The 18,833-nt window shown below is 43.1% G+C and overlaps 1 protein-coding gene across 1 annotated transcript in view; it reads right to left on the bottom strand.

Moving 5' to 3' along the window:
* Window positions 1–18,833, bottom strand: part of cpne7 (copine VII) — a gene marked incomplete at both ends in the record, with an annotated part of 59,769 nt that overhangs the window by 31,859 nt on the left and 9,077 nt on the right. The window contains 6 exons of the mRNA XM_084437365.1: window positions 763–896; window positions 2,137–2,196; window positions 15,639–15,725; window positions 16,003–16,101; window positions 16,580–16,669; window positions 16,793–16,876. Of these exons, the coding sequence (XP_084293491.1) occupies window positions 763–896; window positions 2,137–2,196; window positions 15,639–15,725; window positions 16,003–16,101; window positions 16,580–16,669; window positions 16,793–16,876 (554 nt within the window). The remainder of the gene's footprint in view (window positions 1–762; window positions 897–2,136; window positions 2,197–15,638; window positions 15,726–16,002; window positions 16,102–16,579; window positions 16,670–16,792; window positions 16,877–18,833) is intronic.

Genomic DNA, 18,833 nt, shown 5'->3' with positions numbered 1-18,833 from the left:
ATCACCCAGGGTTACTGGACGGGCGCAGAGACAAGGGGAGGGAGACTGGGAGGGAGAGAGGGGGAGGGAGACCCGAAAGAGAAAGACAGGGAGAGGGAGATGGGGAGAGAGGGGGAGGGAGGGAGGGAGGGAGGGAGGGAGAGATAGGGAGGGGGAGGGAGACAGGGAGAGAAGGAGACAGGGGGAGGGAGACAGGGAGAAATGGAGACCGGGGGAGAGAGAAAAGGAGCCAGGGGAAGGGAGACAGGGAGGCAGGGGAGGGAGATAGGGAGACTTAAGTATAAGTATAAGTATAAGTATATTATATTTTTCAACCATGTTTTATTTTTTTTTTCTCCCCCATGTTTTTTTTTTCTTCCCCCATGTTTTTTAGTTTTTTCTCCACCATGATTTCCCCCCCCCCATGTTTTTTTTTTTTTCTTTTCTCTACCATGATTTCTTTCTTTTTTCCCATGTCACTTTAGGGGTTCCGTAATTGTTCAACATCATCAGTTACACCTCAAACGTGAGCAGCAGCTTAATAAACTGAACTCTTTGAATTCCATTACATTTCAATTCCACTGCTCTGCCATTTCCAAATGCCATTTCTAAATGGGAACTTGATGACTTGGGGCCAGCCACTCTCTAGCTCTCTCTCTCTCTCCCCATCTCTCTCTTTCTCTGAACATTATTACAAGGCACCCTGACAAACGGAATGTGAAGAGCATTCCATAGTTTCATTTTCCACAAGGGTGACGGAGCCCCTCAGAGTTGGCGACTAACCTGTCATAGTCCTGGCAGATCTCCCCCACGGCGATCAGGGCCTTCAGGTACTCGTTGGGCTGGTAGGGGTTGATGTAGTGGAGGGAACAGCTGTTTCTGGGGTCGCCGTTGGAGGCGGTGAAGTCGATGGCCACCTAGAACAATGACAGGTCCGTATACGGCGGTCAGAGCTAGGAGGAACAGTGGCATCAAGGTGAAACACACAGTTAATCCCTGTTGTGTAAAAGCACCCTGTAGTGTCTGCAGTGCACCCTGTGGAGATGGTTTCTGTCCAGAGGAATAGTATTAGTCTGGTGGTGAGGTTGTGTTTCATTGTCAGTGTGTCCTTCAGTGGTGTACAGTTAATAGATTGGAATAGACTTGGAGATTGTACATAAAATCTGAAATAATAATTATGCTGTCATGTCTTCAGGCTTATTGCGTAACTGCTTATTGCGTAACTGAAAAAGTTGTTTAAACATATGTATTGCAGATATGTAAATGAGGATGGCTAAAGGCATCTGCTGAATTTACACTTTTACACTCATTCATTGTGCAGATGGTGATTCTCAAAGAAATCCAGATACTATGTGAGCCAGCATACTGTATGAGCAGGATGCTTTGAGGGCATGAAACCCAGAGGGTCAAACAGGGGGTCAAGATCGTCTTCTTTTCACTTTTATGTAATGCAGCCGTGCTATAAATACAAGCACATGAATAATTGCCAAGCTACTTCGACATGGGGAATCAATATAATGTATAGTGCGTACAGTATATCTACATATTAATCATGTACATTATCAGAGGGCTGTGCAGCTCTATCTGCTGAGAGGCACTCGATAGTAAACACTGCCTTTACACCCACATGGACTTCAGCAGTCTCTGACAACAATGAGGCACAGTCTGTAATATAGCATTGCCCATAATTAATATTCATTATTGCCTCAGTAATGTGGTCAGGAGCTAGTGGAGACGAGGGAGCTCCTTGGAGGGCAGAGACAGGCCGGAGTCAGAGAGGTTGTAATTAATTGCAAGGACTTGCCTCTAGCAAGAAAATGACCAGAACACATAAACATATACGGAGGGGGGCATCAACTATTAGTCAGTGAGTGGAATGTTTAAACGTTGATTAACACTTGGAATACAATGAATGTAGTTTAACATTTGGAGAATCCAACTTGGCACAGCCTGGCAATTGGACGCCAGCCCGAATTGAGACAAGCAAGTAATATAATATCATATAAGCAGGCTTGTTATCTTATAAAACACCTTAACTGAGCCGAACATTAAGATGCAGAGACGGCAGCGGGTAAATGAGGCACCCTTTGAAGGCCAGCGCTGCACCGGGCTGTGGGTGCGGGCAGCATGGCGCTGAAGACGGGCTGTTTAGCTCACCGTGAAGTGGATCTGGCATCCTCCCATGATGTAGTCCAGGAAGGAATACACTCTGTGAAGCTGAGAGACAAAGACCAGAAGACATGACTGCTGGTTTAAAGCAAAAATATGTTTAGAACAGACATAGATACTGTAGATAGATAGTGTAGAAGTTTACTGAATTTAAAGATGGAAAAGGCAGATGATGGATTTGCTGTTACAAGACTTAGGGCCAAATCCACAAAAGGATTGTGCGGCTTTTGCGGCGGCAAACCCCATGCAAACGAGACAAAATAGCATCCAATCCACAAAGCACACGCAAAGGGGGGAAAGCATTGCAAACTGCACTGATGAGCAAATAGCACCACAGTTGCGCAAGGCTCATTTGAATGTATGTAAATTAGGTACTTCCGTGCAAAATTGCCCCAAAACACCATGAGCTAACTGCCACACGCGGTTAGGGAGGTGCAAATACCGCTTTTGAAAATCTGGTATTAACTGCAGCAGTCAGCGTGCGCACTCTCTCTCTCTCTCCTTCTGTCTCTCCTCATAAGTTTGAATGATATTGAATTGATATTGGATGATATTAAGGGAGAAATATTTATAGAGGCGGATTTAAAAATAAGTTCTGCCAGCTGCGATGCACAGACACAAACCAAACTGATATTTTATGCAAAAAAGTACTGTCTGTCGTTTTCATTATGATCCAATCTGTGTCCTGAAATATAGAGAAAAGCTTGACACCCTGGGGAAAGATATGACTATATCCAAGATCTTATATCTATATACAAGAACAAATGTAGGCTACAATAACATTGTAATGTCATCAATAAGGCAGACTGAGGCATAGCTTAAAACTCAGAAGGGTCTGGTAGTCGCACTGAAACGGACGTTTGAGATCATCTAACTTCCCTAGTTTGACGTATTTCCGAGGCAAACAAGCTATGAGGGTGGGACATATGTTTAGAGGAATTTGATTGGAACATTGACAAGTGGACGGGTTTTAAGAACTTTAGACAGATTCGATAGAAGGATAGCGTTGATTGACGGGTGGATGTCGTGAGATTATTGGCCTAAAATCTAAGGTACCTGTTTTGCATTGCACGTGACCTACCGTTTTCCAGGAAGTAAGAAATTATATACTTTGATATAATGCTGTGTTCCAGATAGGATTTTGAGCACGTAAGTTACGACTTCAAGTCACGACTCACGACTTCATAGCGTTCCAGGCAAACTGTCTGAATGCGTGGCATTCTGGATAAATGTAAAAAAGCCGATATGGTAAGAGTAGCTATCTCTTATCAACATATTTTGGCATCATTACATACACAGCAGATTGTAGTGCATAATAATCCTTTGTATTATTTTGATTACAACGTACAAATGTACTTTACGTTGCCCTAAAGTTATCTCTGTCGCCATACCCATGGGGGCTGCCATCTTGCTTAGAGGGCTGTGTGACGTCAGAGAGCACAACTGGGAGTACATCGATCTGGTACGAGTTCACGGGTGGGAAGTTACGGGTTTGACTGCCATTCCAGTGCATTTTCACGTGTAGAAGGTCGGAAAAACACAAGTTACGGGTTGCCTGGAACGCACCATAAGATTACAACAAAAGTAGAATTTTGTATTTTTTTTGGTATACATCGTTGAATAGGTGAACACTATGACCGATTATGTGAACGAAAATGGGACAGAATGCTTTTTTTCATTTCAGTGCGACCCTGTCATTTCCATTCTGTGGATTTCTACAGTAGGCCTAACAGTAGGGCCAAGAGCCAAGCCACGAAAGGCAAGCAAGGCTGAACCAAGTGATGTGTGTTTTATCTATCCTCTCCATATAGTAACAGGGACAGCGCTGTATGCTATAGCCTACTTAGGCTATGTCTCCAACATGCCAAACCAGCAAAATATAAAGACAAGAAAAAGAAACCAGCTAAATTCTGTCTTACCTTTCCTCAGTAGAGTTGTAGCTACTGTTGAATATTGTTGATTTTCAGAGAAATGCTTTTTAATATGATCCTGTTTGCTATTTCCTAATTATGATGATTGACCTCTGAGTATGGCTGTCGGCTTGAGTTTTCGGTAAGAAACGGTGTTTAGACTTATGAGATAAAGACATTCCATGGCTGGTACACTCTGTGCCAAACACCATTGTTGTGGTTAGAGATAAAGGCCTGGGCGCCAAGGCGGCGTAGGTTAATGGGACAAAACAAGGCCACAGAAGAGACCAGAGACAGTCTTATCGGAGAAGAGACGAGGGAGGGGGACACTCAAACCACATAAGAACGTTGCAACGAGACCAATACTTTGATTTGGGTCCAGACAGCATACAGAGAGGTCGACTGTACATTAGGCCATGCCATCGTCTTTTGTATGTAAAACCTTCTGGAATAAACCGATATTTTGCTGAGGCTCAAATCCCGTGTTGGAGAGATTCATTTGGAATACACCTGAAAAGGAGACACTGGACTGTGTGGTATTGTGTGAGATTGGGGCCGTCTTTTATTGAAATCAAAACACAACGCAGAGCTGAAATAAGGACAATAATAAAAGACAACGAAATTCATCAATTGGTGCCGTGAGAGACACTTGCTTGTTTGTTGAACTTCCTAAGTACGTAAGTTCCTAACGACCCTTCCAGTCTTTTTCCCGAATCATTTTGTAAGATCCATTTCAAACGCGTTTTACAGCGTTTTAATCACATCCCATCTACAGTGTACTGAGAAGTTCAAATCTAATAAATAGCCTACATCTCTTGACAGATCAGATAACAAGCTTCAAATATTTAATGGGGGAAAACTTCTAAGAAAGTGTCTCATTGCCATCTCGATGGTACCTATCTCTCACCAATATTTTTGTTGTTTTTGCTATTTTTCTATAACGTTAGTGTAACGTTACATTAAACTTACAGTAAACTGAAGGGGCTAAGCCTGACCAAGCCCCCTCGAAGGGATCATGGCAGCAGTTATTGTAGCCAGACAAAGGCACCGTCATGCCAGGCGAGAGCAAGAATGCGTTCATGGCTAGTTGCAATCATGGGCGCAAATTGCACACAGTTGGCAAATTTGTGGGCGTGTTTGCCCGGGCATATCATTAGAGCAAAATCTTTTGTGGATATCGTGCTAAACTGGAGCAGATTGCCGTTGCAATCGCTGTGCAAAATATAGAGCTATTAGCGGGAGCAATCCATTCTTTGTGGATTTGGGCCTTAGTGTTTTATTGACAGACAACAACACATCCCGGGTTAACTGCAGTTAGCTGAAGCAATGAAGGATAACACACATAAATATGATGATGATTCATAGATGATTGGACAATGAAAGGGTGATCTGATGTTTGTGGTGATGAAAGCTGGCCCCTATCCTGGCCTGTCTTGACCAGTTACCATGAGCTTAGATCAACAGAGATGTTTTCTTAAGCCTCCAGCTACCTGGATCAAAGTTCAACTACACTTGTAACCTCAGCAGAAACAAGAAAATATGCCTTAGCCTATGATCCTAATCATGCCTAATCATGTATGACAATATACAATGTAATACATTATAGCAGGTCATTAAGGACCAAAAACCAAAACACAAGTGACTAAGAACATAATGTAGTGCTGAAGGCAAAGTGAAGAATAGCAAAACAAAAAAAACAAAAAGATAAATATGCATATTCTAGCGCCAGCGAAACTAAAGGTTGTTTTTGATGATAAGACCCCCCAGATGTATCAGGACCCACGAGCTGCTGCAAGTGCCCGGGAGAGGCGGGGGCTAATCTCAAAAACCGAGCTGGTGGCTGCTACCGGACCGGACAGACAGACCATCCCGAACCATGGACCGGTTTGGGAATTGCCGGGGAAAGAGGTGACCAGTCGGAACACCATAGATCTAATGTGGAAGGCTGAGAAGAGCCTTGGACGAGAGACAGTGTAACAGGTCCATGGAGACCAGGGAGTCATCCCTACTTGTCACATGGCATTCGCAGAGTGCGACGTGTGAATCTCAGAAAAAGGCCCATGCTGCTTGGACTTTGAACCTGGGAGATGTGAGTGGGGAAAAAAACACAGAAACAATTAGGATCTAAATGTTTACTGCTATTTATATTGAGACATGAGGAAAAGTTAGAGCCTAAAGTATATTTTTGTGTCCCCTCTGATCTGGTAGCCTGCTTGAGCGAGCATCGCTTTATTTTCTAGATTTCCCTTAACATATAAAAGTTTTAGTTTTAAGATTTAGAAACATGATTAATAGGAAAAGGTAATGTTCTCTACTTTTGTCCCTTTATGACTTAAGGGGAAATACGCTAGGCCCATAGGACTTTGAGCAGAACTTTACAAAGTACAGTAGGCTAATCTATTTAGCGTGTGTGTGTTTCTGTGTGTGTGTGTGTGCGTGTGTGTGTGTGTGCGTGTGTGCATGCGTGCGGGTAGATGTGTGTGTGTGTGTGTGTAATGCGTTTTTGAGAGGACAGCACTGTATGATATCTGATGGGAAGATGTGTGTGTCTGAAGACTATATAATGTGGATGAGAAGGGGTATGCTAATGAGCTGGAGATGTTGTGTGGATGTGTGTTTGTGTGACCGGATATCCAATTTTGAAAGTGCCTGAATTCTTGGATGTATGTATATGCAGGCCAATGTGTAGCTCATATGGGTAGGCTATGCAGTATGTACTGTAAATAGGCCTATCTATCTCTTTTTTTTCTTTTTAAACTTATTTCTATTTTCCTCATTTATGTAAATAAGAAATTACTCACAAGGGGGTCACGCGATGTCACCCTGAGCAGTCGACTCTTCCTGAGCTCCCGCTACTAATGAGCTATATTTGACTAGTTACTTCATATTTCAAAGTTGCAACCATACAAAAGTTTGTCTAATAACATTCTACTTAGGTGACATGCCTCCTAAAGCCGTTAAACCTGGGGCGAATAAGCCTCTCGAAAAACAAGAAGCGAAAAAGAATGTGCCGGCTAACAAGGAAACTGCTAGCTAGCAATGGAGAAGGGGCATGTGCCATCGATGCTGAAGCTCTCGCTATGGACATATCTAGGAACGTTATTGAGAAAATATCTACTATGATGGAGAAGAAATTGGAAGAGTTCCCAACTACACTGAACAATATCACAACATGGCTGGAGTCTAACACAAAGCGCATCACGGAAGCTGAGAGCCGTGTATCAGCAACGGAGGATAACGTGACAACTCTGGAGGCCAAGGATATGGGCTTGTGCACTCAAAGTGTGCATCCTGGTGGAAAGGAGCATGGACTTAAAGGGGAGGATTTAATAATGCAGTTAAGAGGCAAAGGATCCTTGCTTTTTTGAAAAAAGAGAAAACACAAATAGATTTGTTGTCTGAAGCCCACTTAAATGATTTGGAACATTTGAAACTGAGAAGGAGCTGGGTGGGCCAGGTGTTCTGTTCATCCTATAACACACAGATTAGAGGAGTAGCCATATTAATTCACCATAGTCTGCCATTTACCTTAGATACAACCATTAAGGACAATGGCGGCCGGTATGTCTCAGGTCATCATAGGTTGCATATATGGCCCTAATATGAAGCTGCCTTTTTCCCTAAGCTTTTCTCTGATGTCTCATCAGTATCCACCCCATATGTTGTGTTAGGGGGCAACTTTAATTTGTGCCTGACCCGAGTGTTGACCAGTCACCACCTAAGTCTAGCCCGACCCCTCGGAAGAGTCTTAGGCTGAAAGAGTTCTGCAATGACTTGAGCTGTTTGACACTTGGAGAATAACCAATCCCAGGGGGAAGAACTACACCTTCTTATCCCAACCCCATCAGACATTCTAGAGAATTGATTTCTTTCTGTCATCCAGAATGATTCTGGATAGGGTGAGGGAGTGTTCAATTGGCATATGCTCACTCTGACCACGCTCATGTAAGTCTGAGCCTCTGCCCTCCGTACACTGACCCCTCCTCTCGACAATGGAGGATGAACCCCCCTCTATTGAGTAGTCCTTCATTCATTGACTATATTACTAAACAGTGGGATGTTTTTATGACGGCTAATAAGACCTCAGGCATCAGTCCATCCCTGCTATGGGAAACAGCTAAAGCTTATCTTAGGGGAGGTATTATATCGTACACCACAGCTCAGAAAAAGGCTGCTATTAAAGAGCAACTTGACCTAGAGAACACAATAAAACAGCTGGAGGTACAATTTAAATGTGCACCTTCTTAAACCCTGTCTAAAAACCTGGAAGCAGCCCGTTCAGCCTTGAATCAGTTGTTAACTAGAAAGGCAGAGTCAACTATCTTTTAACTAACAGACACCTTTCCCCTACTCTCAACCTAGCAAACATCACACTCATTCTGAAGAAAGATAAACCATCTGATATATGTGGCTCATTTAGGCCCATCAGCCTTATTGGAGTGGATAGTAAATTGCTCTCCAAAGTGCTTTCTACAAGACTGGAGAAGCTCTTACCATTTCTCAGAAACACAGAGGATTGGGGATTGGGCTGGGGAGGTTCGTTACATGGGTTAAGACACTACAACTCGCCAGAGGCTTGTGTCATAACTAATGGCACACAATCATTGGCTTTCCCGTTGCGTAGGGGGACGAGACAGGGTTGCCCCCTATCTCCGCTGCTCTTCACACAGGCACTTGAGCCTCTAGCTGAGGCTTTTAGGCGACACCCAGTTGTGCATGGTCTGACAGTTGGGGGAACGGTCCACAAAATTGCACTTTATGCGGATGACATTTTGCTGTTTCTGGCAAAACCTGAAATGTCAATACCAGCTACTCTCTCTGTTATTAATGAGTTCATCTCCTTCTCAGGCTACAAAATAAACTATGGCAAATCGGAAGTCATGCCGTTAGTTAGTGCTGCTGGTTTAACTTTACCTACCAGCTGTCCTTTCAAATGGTCCCCTACAGGCTTCAGCTACCTTGGAATTAAAGTCTCACCAGACCTGACAGAGCTAGAGACAGAGACAATGGCCACAGCCACCTTGAATAAACTCATAAGCGTCTTTCTCTTATTGCTGTTTTAGTATTTTAGTTCAACTTAATTGTACTTCTTATAAATGTTAAAGTTGATGTGACTGTTAGGCTATATATGGCTACACTAATCAATGATGTATGTGTATGCAGGACAATATGATGAAACGCTTTTGCTCAATGTCAAAGTGAGGGAGAGGGGCGGTCAGCCAGGAGTTAATTTTTTTTAGATATTGAGTATGGTTGGATTGCACTATTACAGTAGGACCCCACTCATCCGAACTTCAGAGATCCGAACCTCCCGGTCTACCGGACAGGCTTAAAAAACGTTTGTTTTTTTTTTTAGCCTGCTATCTGGTTACTGGTGGGATTTTCATTACAGTACTGTATCCTACTGTGAATAAAAACAGAACTGTATGTAGACCTACATGTTGCCTGTAGGCTGTAGTCTACTGTCACGTTTCATTTCTTTGTTACTCTAATGTCGAGCGCAAAACGCAAACGAGTCTGCTGCGCGAGAGCTGCATTCCTTGGTAGCCAGAAAGCGCGTCAGCAACCTGAAGCAGCATCGAGTCATTTTTCGTTCCCAGTTAATGGACTTCAGGAACACAGACGTGTTGTGAGCATGTAGATTAGCCTACTAGACCTACTGTATTTGTTAAATAATAGCCTACAGCCTAGGCCACGTTAGCCTACATCGGTTGTTTTAGAGACTTTCTTTTAGGCTACAATAGCCTAAGACACGACAACTTGTCTGTCATTTCATTTATTTATTTATTGATTATCATTTGCTCTAATTGTTCTAATGTTGGGTTGTTTTTAGGCTATACCATTTTGTTCTGCGAATACAGTAGCCTATCGATGCAGCGTACGCCTCATTTGAGAATAAACTACTGTATTTGATCAAAGCACGCACTCAAGTGGAAATTCGTTTATTTTATTATAGGCTACTGTAGGTCTATTATAGGCTAGGCTATATGAGTTTAGTTGGCTATTTGATTGCAATTTTGATGCATTTTCAAAAGTAATTAAGGGTATTTATCGGTCTATTATGAGTCTATATGAAACAAGTATACTACCTATTGAATTTGGTGCATTTTAACATAAGTTTCAGTCATCCGGACATTTCAGAGATACGAACGACCTTCGGTCCTGTTGGGTTCGGATAAGTGGAGTCCTACTGTATTTGTATTTTTCTTTATATATATATACGTATATATATATAAAGTAGTAGTAGTAGTAGGCTACTAGGCTTCTCTGACAATCTAGTTGTCTTTGCTTATAGCCTAATGTAGGCTACATTTCTCAGTTTGACCGGTCTGAATTGCAAACTGCTTTTTTGGATTGGCTACAGCTGAGACAGTAGCTTACATAAAATTGGTTATTTGAGGGGCTATCGTTTTACCAACTGATCGGACTTCATTCATTCTTTAGATTCACACCCAGAAACTCAGAAATCCCCCATTTGCAATGTAATTCCAGAATACGTAATGTAGTCTATTCGTTTCAATGCATATCCCAGTTCGTTTCCATTTCCCAGTCCCTGTACCATCATTATCAGACAAGCAAATCATGGTTTTAGATTCCCCAATCACGTTGACCGAGCTTAAAGACGCACTGGACTTATTGTCAGCATCAAAATCTCCAGGGTTGGATGGATTACCATCTAATAAAGAATAAAGCTACTATCTGTTTTCTGGGAAGTGGTTGGCCCTATTATTAAGCATTCAATCAATTACTCTGTATCGCTTGGCAGTTTCCATCGGGACCAAAAAACATGACCAAAAAACATTAAAGACCAAGAAATAGTTATTTTAAGCTATTTGCAAAGGTTCAGGTTCCATCGTCTGGATACAGTAATTTCATCATTGGCCTCAGATAACATTCGACGACTACTGCATATAATTGATTCTGCTCAACTCAATTGCAGCCTTGTGATGTTCTTTCTCTGGACGCAGAGAGAGCTTTTTACCGAGTGGAGTGGGACTACTTATGGGCAGCATTAAAACATTTTCAATTTGGACCGTTTTATTAAAATGGTTCAAACATTATGCAGATCCTATTGCACGAGTTAATACTGGTCACCCTGGCTCACGTGAATTTGTCCTACACAGATCTACCAGACAAGGCTGCCCCGTATCATCTGGTTTATTCACCTTATCATTAGAATGACTAGCGCAGGCGGTCAGACAAGACAGAAATATATCCCCTATTAGAATTAAAGACACTGCTCAGTCTACCAATCTTTATGCTGACGATGTCTGTTTGTTCTTATCTGCCAACTCTGTTCCTCATGTCTTGAAGCCTTTTGAGCAATTCGGCGCCTTTTCTGGGTAAAAAAATCAACTGGTCCAAATCTCTTCTAATGCCCCTAAATCCTGCGGCAAAAATAATATTTTTCCCTTCTCTTCCAATCACTCTGGCAAATCATGGTCTAGACAAAGACAATTATACAATGGGTAGTTCCGACCTCGCAATCTGATTGACCATTTGTTGGTTACATTACGGTTTCTGCCATCGAAGTCACCGTTTTTTTTCTTTTTATATATATAAATACCAAAGGTTGCTTAGAAAGTATTGTACGCATGCTTTTGTACTTATGCAGCGTTTATAAATGAAGCCCCTGGTCTTTGTAGCGGTGTTTGATCTCCATGCCAGCCTGAGATTACAAACCCAGAGTTGGCATCCTGGGATGGAAAGAAAGACACCAGCAGCTAGCTCCTTGGCTGTACCTGGTAAACATATCCAGATGAAATGATCAAGATGAAGCAAACGACTTAGAACAACAGGCTCAGGAACTATTACACTAGCACCGCTAATTAAAAACCAAGCTTTCCCTACTCAGAACGGCTGTGAACTAGCAACACAGATGGCAGAACACCAACGACAGCCACCCACACGTGCAAGTGTGGCGCTGAGGAACAAACCGCAGGCCATGTGTATGAGGGGTGGAAGTAACAACAATTATTAAATAAATATGTGGTCGATTAAAATGCAATCGAATTAAATGTGTGATCGATTAAAATGCAATCGAATTAAATGTGTGAATGATTAAAATGCAATCAAATTCAATTATTCATTAAATTAATAATTAAATTATTCATTAAATTAATCGTTAAACTGCACTTTTATCATTAGAGTGCGCTTTTATCATTAAGAGTGTGCTTTTATCATTAAACTGCACTTTTATCATTAGCGTGTGCTTTTATCATTAGAGTGTGCTTTTATCATTAGAGTGCGTGTTTATCATTACAGTGTGCTTGCACTTCTGTCATTAGACTGTGCTTTATCTAACGATAAAGCCTTTATCATTAGACTGGCGTGTGTTGTATGTGTCAATCAACTGACCACGCCCACAGGTGTACATCCAGGCTATCCCTGTCGATTGGACATGTCTGGTCTTGCGACCGCGACCAGACAGGCGATTCTAGGGGGTGGCCAAGGTGCCACCCCTGTGATTTTGTCTGTATTTGTGTCATTTCCAATGAATGAGTCGGTGTCATAACTGAATTAAAATTGATTGAAAATATAGTCTGAGAGACTGATCTTTAATCCCCTAAATAGTTGAGCCTCCTACACACCCCTTAACAAAATGTACAAAATGGTTTAGTCCACCACAGAAGCTCATGGACACTGCTTTCTGCAGGAGCAAGCAGTTAGCTAACTTTACTAGAAGGTATTTGAACTTGGCTGTCTCACATATTCTTTAACTCCCCCTCAGAAAGATGTTTTTTTGAGTGTGTCAGTAGTTAAAACGTTTAAACATAGTTATTTTCTTTGTAACACCAATTTAATGAAAGCTAGCTAGTGTCATCATCGTCTCTCCACTTGCTTGTAAATCTAAAGTCAGCTAGCTAGCGTTATGATAGCTAGCTAGCTAGCTGAAATGCACATTAGCCTTCATGAAAAACATGTTACAAAAAACGAAAGTTTTTCTGATTGCTAGGTTAAATTTAAGGTAATCTGCTGTCCTGTCATGGGAGTGGGACTAGAATTGAACTCGGAGTATGATACTCAATTTTGTCATCAGATTGATAGTAGTATGCAGCTGCTACTCACACTCAAAGGTGGGTGGAGGGGATGAATTGGCTGTTTTTTAATCCAAAATTGGTCATTTGTTTGATTTGTGTATGGGTTTGCTCTTTGTCACCTTTTTCATCCCAGATGAGTTATCATACCTGAAATGTGTTATAAAGCGATGTGTGTCATGCAACTATTTACAGTATGAAAATAAATCAGAGCATTCAAATGTAAGACAGCAGCCAGAGCAGCCAGCACTGTTTGTAGTTATGATAAGGATGACAGCCAGAGCCAGCTTGGATGTGTAGCTGGAGTCTCCAGCCTTACACATGGGTAGGCAAAATCCTGCTAGTTCCAGACTTCCCATTGGTAAACATATTTAATTACCTTGATCATGTCAATGAGATTGTGGTTAGTTTAATTTCAGACAATGAACAGTTTCATTTTAACATTTGCTTTTCAATGGAGATTGGTTTATGGTGTCATTCGGGCTTGTTCTGCAGCAGCGCCAGGTTCTGCAAAATCTGGTTCCCGTGGTCCCGAAGACAAGGGGAGGTTACCGACAACAGTGCTGGCAATGGTGACTCTTTACATGCAGGCTGTGCACATCACTGTAGCCTAGAACCTACAGGAAGTGGCAGGGAGCAATGCAAGTTCTGTAAATAAAACTGCATTTTGGCACTCTTTGACCTTTTTTAATTAACTGCTGTCTAGTGTAAGAGGTATTCAGCTGCTGCAGTATTGTTGTTTATAAACTGGCTGAATGATGTGATCTGATGATTTTTTTTTCTGAATGTAGCCTAAATATGGAGGTACCATGTTAAAAGAATAAATTATGGACAGTGGACACTTGATTACATTTGTTTGGTTTTATGATTTTGACATTTCAATCACAAAACATGACAAATATGGACCATTCCTGTGATGTGTGTGCTGAGGAGGCTGGGGAACCAGTGTTGGGGAACCAGAGTACAAATTATGGTAGGCGCATATGCAGTAAAGTTTATTAAAACCGTTTTAATTATTGTGATTCCTGTAGTGGGTGGAAATATACAATTTGTAAAAAAAAAAAATATTTAGGCCACTATAGCTTGTAGGTATGACTTGTGCTTTGGGAACATGTGTTTTGCTTCTTCACATGCACGCATGCAGAAAAAAACAACTGAATTGCCACTCTGGCATATCTCTGTGCCCCCCCCCCAGTCAAAAAGGTCTAGAATCGCCACTGTCTGATGGTATTGGGGTGTACTCCAAGGCACTCAGCTATTCCAAAGGCGGAATAGCCACAATTGACAAACCACTCCAACGTTTCCTGAGAAATGTTTAAACGTCGTCTCCCTACTTAACCACGTCTGTCTGCATGTACGTCAATGGGAAAAACTGGCTTCAGTTAGCTGTAACGTTAGAAGTTCGCTTGTAGCATCAGCTACTAGCTCGACCACCTTTGGATTTATTTGAACTCCGCTAGCTTGTGCATTGACAAGAAAACATTTGAGCCATTCCAAGTTGAAAAGGAGGACGTCGTCGCTTGGGCCGCTGATAGTAACATCTCGACAGACTCAAAGTTTATTTACAATAAAACCCTGCACATCAGAGGCTGCCTGCGCCATTTGTTTCATGCACATGACATTTTTCATCAAAAGACGTGTCCAATCGACAAGGATAGCCTGGATGTATGCCTGTGGGCGTGGTCAGCTGATTGACACATACAACACACCAGTCTAATGATAAAGGCTTTATCGTTAGAGTGGTGTGTGTTGGGAAAGGGCAAAAGCGCAGTCTAATGATAAAAGTGAAAGCACACTGTTATGATAAACGCACAATCTAATGATAAAAGCACACGCTAATGATAAAAGTGCAGTTTACTGATAAAAGCACACTAATGATGAAAGCACACTTTTAATGATAAAAGCGCACTCAAATGATAAAAGTGCAGTTTAACGATTAATTTAATGAATAATTGAATGATTAATTTAATGAATAATTTAATTTGATTGCATTTTAATCATTCACACATTTAATTCGATTGCATTTTAATCGATCACACATTTAATTCAATTGCATTTTAATCTACAACATATTTATTTATTAATTTTTGTTACTTCCACCCCTCATACATGTGATCCAGGACTGTCCGACATACCGGACACCCAACGGAATGCGTGGCCTGACGGTTGTGGATGACGAAACAGTGACATGGCTCCTGGAGGTGTGCCCGGATATATAGCTCGGGTGACCCCTCACCCAGACTCGGGCTGGTAAAAGGATAGCCCCTCGGCCCCAAGCCTGGGGAGGAGAGGAGAACACAACACCTAACCCGCACGACGAAGAAGAAGAAGAAGCCACCCACAGGAGTGTGTATGTGTGCGGGGGAGGACAGAAACCTGCATGATACACGTTTGAAATATGAGCAGCAGCTAATTATGTCTCTGTGCTGGTGTGAAAAACATAACAGCGAACAGAGATCAGGGTCTGAATGTTAACACTGTGTTGATGTTCCTGTTACGTCATGTGGAGGTTTGCCTGGCAGCTTTCACAGCTGGCTCTTACCTTCAGATCACTGAGGATCACCATGCCAGAGTTCTTGTAGTTTTTCTTTTTTAGCTTGTATTTTGGATTCACACAGTCCCACGTGACCTTCAAGAAAAGAGATAAACGGCGTTATGACTTCTGCACCCTGAGGAATTTGGCATCCACCTAATTACATTACTGTGACATTTCTTTCACCATAGCCTGTTTTCTCCAGAGGACAGTGGCGACTTGATGATACATATGAAACCTTTCTGTTGTCTCTCTCTCCCCTCTCTCTCCTATCTCTTTCCCCTCTCTCTCCTCTCTCTTTCCCCTCTCTTTCCCCTCTCTCTCCCCTCTCTCTCCTATCTCTTTCCTTTCTTTCTCTCTCTCCTTCACTGACCTTGTTTCCACTGGAGATTTTCTGCATTTCTCGGAAGGTGGCGTAGAACTCGCCAATGAAGTCATGTTTTCCTCTGGAGTCGTAGTCCCAGACTAGGCACTGTAGGAGACACAGACCCAACTATCAGCTGCTCACAGTTATTCGTCAGATCACTCGCGGCTGTAGCTCAGTTGGTAGAGCGGGTCGTTCAATGATCGAAGGGTCAGTGGCTCGAATCCCAGCTCCGACTGTCCACATGTCGAAGTGTCCTTGAGCAAGATACCTAACCCCAAATTGCTCCTAATGAGCAGGTTAGCACCTTGCATGCCAGCTACCGCCGTGAGTGTGTGTGAATGGGTGAATGAGAGGCCATTGTAAAAGCGCTTTGAGTGCCGCTAAGGTGGAAAAGCGCTATATAAGTGCAGTCCATTTACCATTTACTCACTGACTTTCTCACTCACTCATTCATACAGTACATTCATTAATTCAGCACAACACCAATTATGAGATTCCTATATCTTGTTTATCTTTTTTTTTCTCGGATCAATGTGGTCATTATAGAATAGGTCTGCACCTGTCACTCTCTGTGTTGACTCACCTTGAGCTTCCTGTCTTCATCACAGCTGCACAGGGAGATGAGGGACACTTTAAAGGGTTCCCACACTGGGTTCAGGTTATTTTTGATCACCTGGGAAAAGAGGCAGAGCATCAGACAGGATGAACACACACACACAGAGAGGAGGAACGAGGAGGAGGGAGAGAGAAGAAGGATAGGAGGAAAGAGAGGGAGGAGAGGATATCGCTCCCTTACCTCAGTTCTGTGAACAAGCTGTTCTGTACCGTCGTCGTTGATCCGATATATTTCCAGAAATGGGTCTGACTTACTGAAGAGGTCCTACAAAACAGAAAAACAGTCCAGTGTATTATTATTATATACTCACCACCTACTGTGTTGTTTAACCACATTATTGGATAGGTACAGATCCACATTATTGGATTAATACAGATCCCTCAGACCCCTGGCATCACACATAGACAGACAGTCATCTGCTGAGGACTTAATGAAGCCATCATGGTACTAAATTTGACACGGCTTGTCCCCTGTGTGTGAACAGCCTTTGTTCAGCACTGTGACAAATCGAATCAGCAGAAGGGTGTGAAACAGACATTCAACGTGCAGTCTCCAGTTAAGGCTCTGAGTGCAGGACAGCCACTGCCCCTTTGAGGTCAATTGATTCTTCAGAGAATAAGAGAAGAAAAAAAAAAAGAAAGACATGATTTCCTGTGTGTGTGTGTGTGTGTGTGTGTGTGTGTGTGTGTGTGTGTGTGTGTGTGTGTGTGTGTGTGTGTGTGTGTGTGTGTGTGTGTGTGTGTGTGTGAAGAGAGAAACAGAGAGAGAGAGAAGGAGAGAGGGAGAGACTGAGGAGGGAGAGAGAAGGAGATATAGAGGCCGAGAGGGAGAGAGAGAGAGGCCAGGGGTGGGGGGCACAGAAAGAGACATGAATGTCCCCGTTCCTCACTGCATTAGCCCTGATACGTCTCCACAGGGACCGGGGAGAGAGAGAGAGAGAGAGAGGTAGCCCCTGTCCCGTTGTCACGGCAACCGCTAGCCAGTGGCGTCAGCGCAGACTGACGCGCGTTATATTTGCGCGTGTCAACAGCTAATCTCTGTCCGGCAATCACAGCAGCAACCCATGTTTACATAATCTGCACCGCTAATTGAGTTACCTGTCAGTTACACAGTCTCCCGGGTTCTCCTCCCGCCGACACTGACGCCGGGAGAACCCTTTAGAGGCTGACGCTGAACGCACACGGCGAAATACAAAGCGTCATTCAAATACGTTACATGTCCTTTGAAGAGGTGCCTTTTGTCTTCCCATCAACCATTGTCCCCTGTTTTAAATCGCCCCGGAAGTTGGGAGTGTGCGACCAGCCTTTGATATCCATTATGGAAGAGACAGTATTTATGGCCGGAGCAGATAATGGGCCTGGTCTCTATTAGAATCATATCTCTCAGTGTAATGGGAGCCTCAAAGTCATTTGAAGGCACAGATCCCATAGAAAGATTGTCGCCTGGCAATTAATCTGCCTGAATGTGTCGCCACCCCCCCAATACCCATCGCCTCTCCCTCTTTTTTCTCTCTGTTCCATTCTCTTTCTCTTCACTCTCTTTTTATGACACACTCTCTCCTACCCTCACCCTTCCAATCTCTATCTCTCACACTCTCCCTCTCTCCCCTCCTCCCTCTCTCCCCTCCTCCCTCTCTCTCTCTCTCTCTCTCCTTCTCCCTCTCTCTCTCACAGACTGGATTTTCAGCCTGCATATCGCTGGGCCTGTAAATTGCTAACTCTAATAAATGCATTACAAAGGACCACCCTCGCCATGGCTGTGATTAATACTTAATGCAGGTCTGCTCGAGAGAATCTAAAGTTACACACTAAGCAGAACTTTGCTTCCGTTCTCTGATGGTGTTAGGGGGTCTGTGCCGGTAAAAAGGCCTGGGTAATAGGCCTGGGTAATGTGTTCGGTGGCCCTTGTTCCCCCCTGAGACCGCAGAGTCCATCACTTGCAGTGATTACTGATGTCAGGGAGCCTTGTTGACTGAGATACCAGGGGCTTCTGCCGAGGGCAGTGTGTGTGTGTGTGTGTGTGTGTGTGTGTGTGTGTGTGTGTGTGTGTGTGTGTGTGTCACTGCGAGCAGCGAATGCAGGTGCCCGGGCTGCAGCTCCCAAATCTCAACACTGCATCAGAATATCCTCCAGAACCCGCTAAACGTTCCTCTGAACCCTCCCTGCCTACTTCCTCCCTCTCTGAGCCCAATGGGCTCCAGCAGCCTCGTTCTGTCTGCTAA

The sequence above is a fragment of the Borostomias antarcticus genome (genome assembly GCF_949987555.1).
Source record: "Borostomias antarcticus genome assembly, chromosome: 4".
NCBI classification, from domain to species: Eukaryota; Metazoa; Chordata; class Actinopteri; order Stomiiformes; family Stomiidae; genus Borostomias; species Borostomias antarcticus.
Note: the sequence above shows the minus strand (reverse complement) of the source record. Positions and strands in the feature narration are given on the sequence as shown.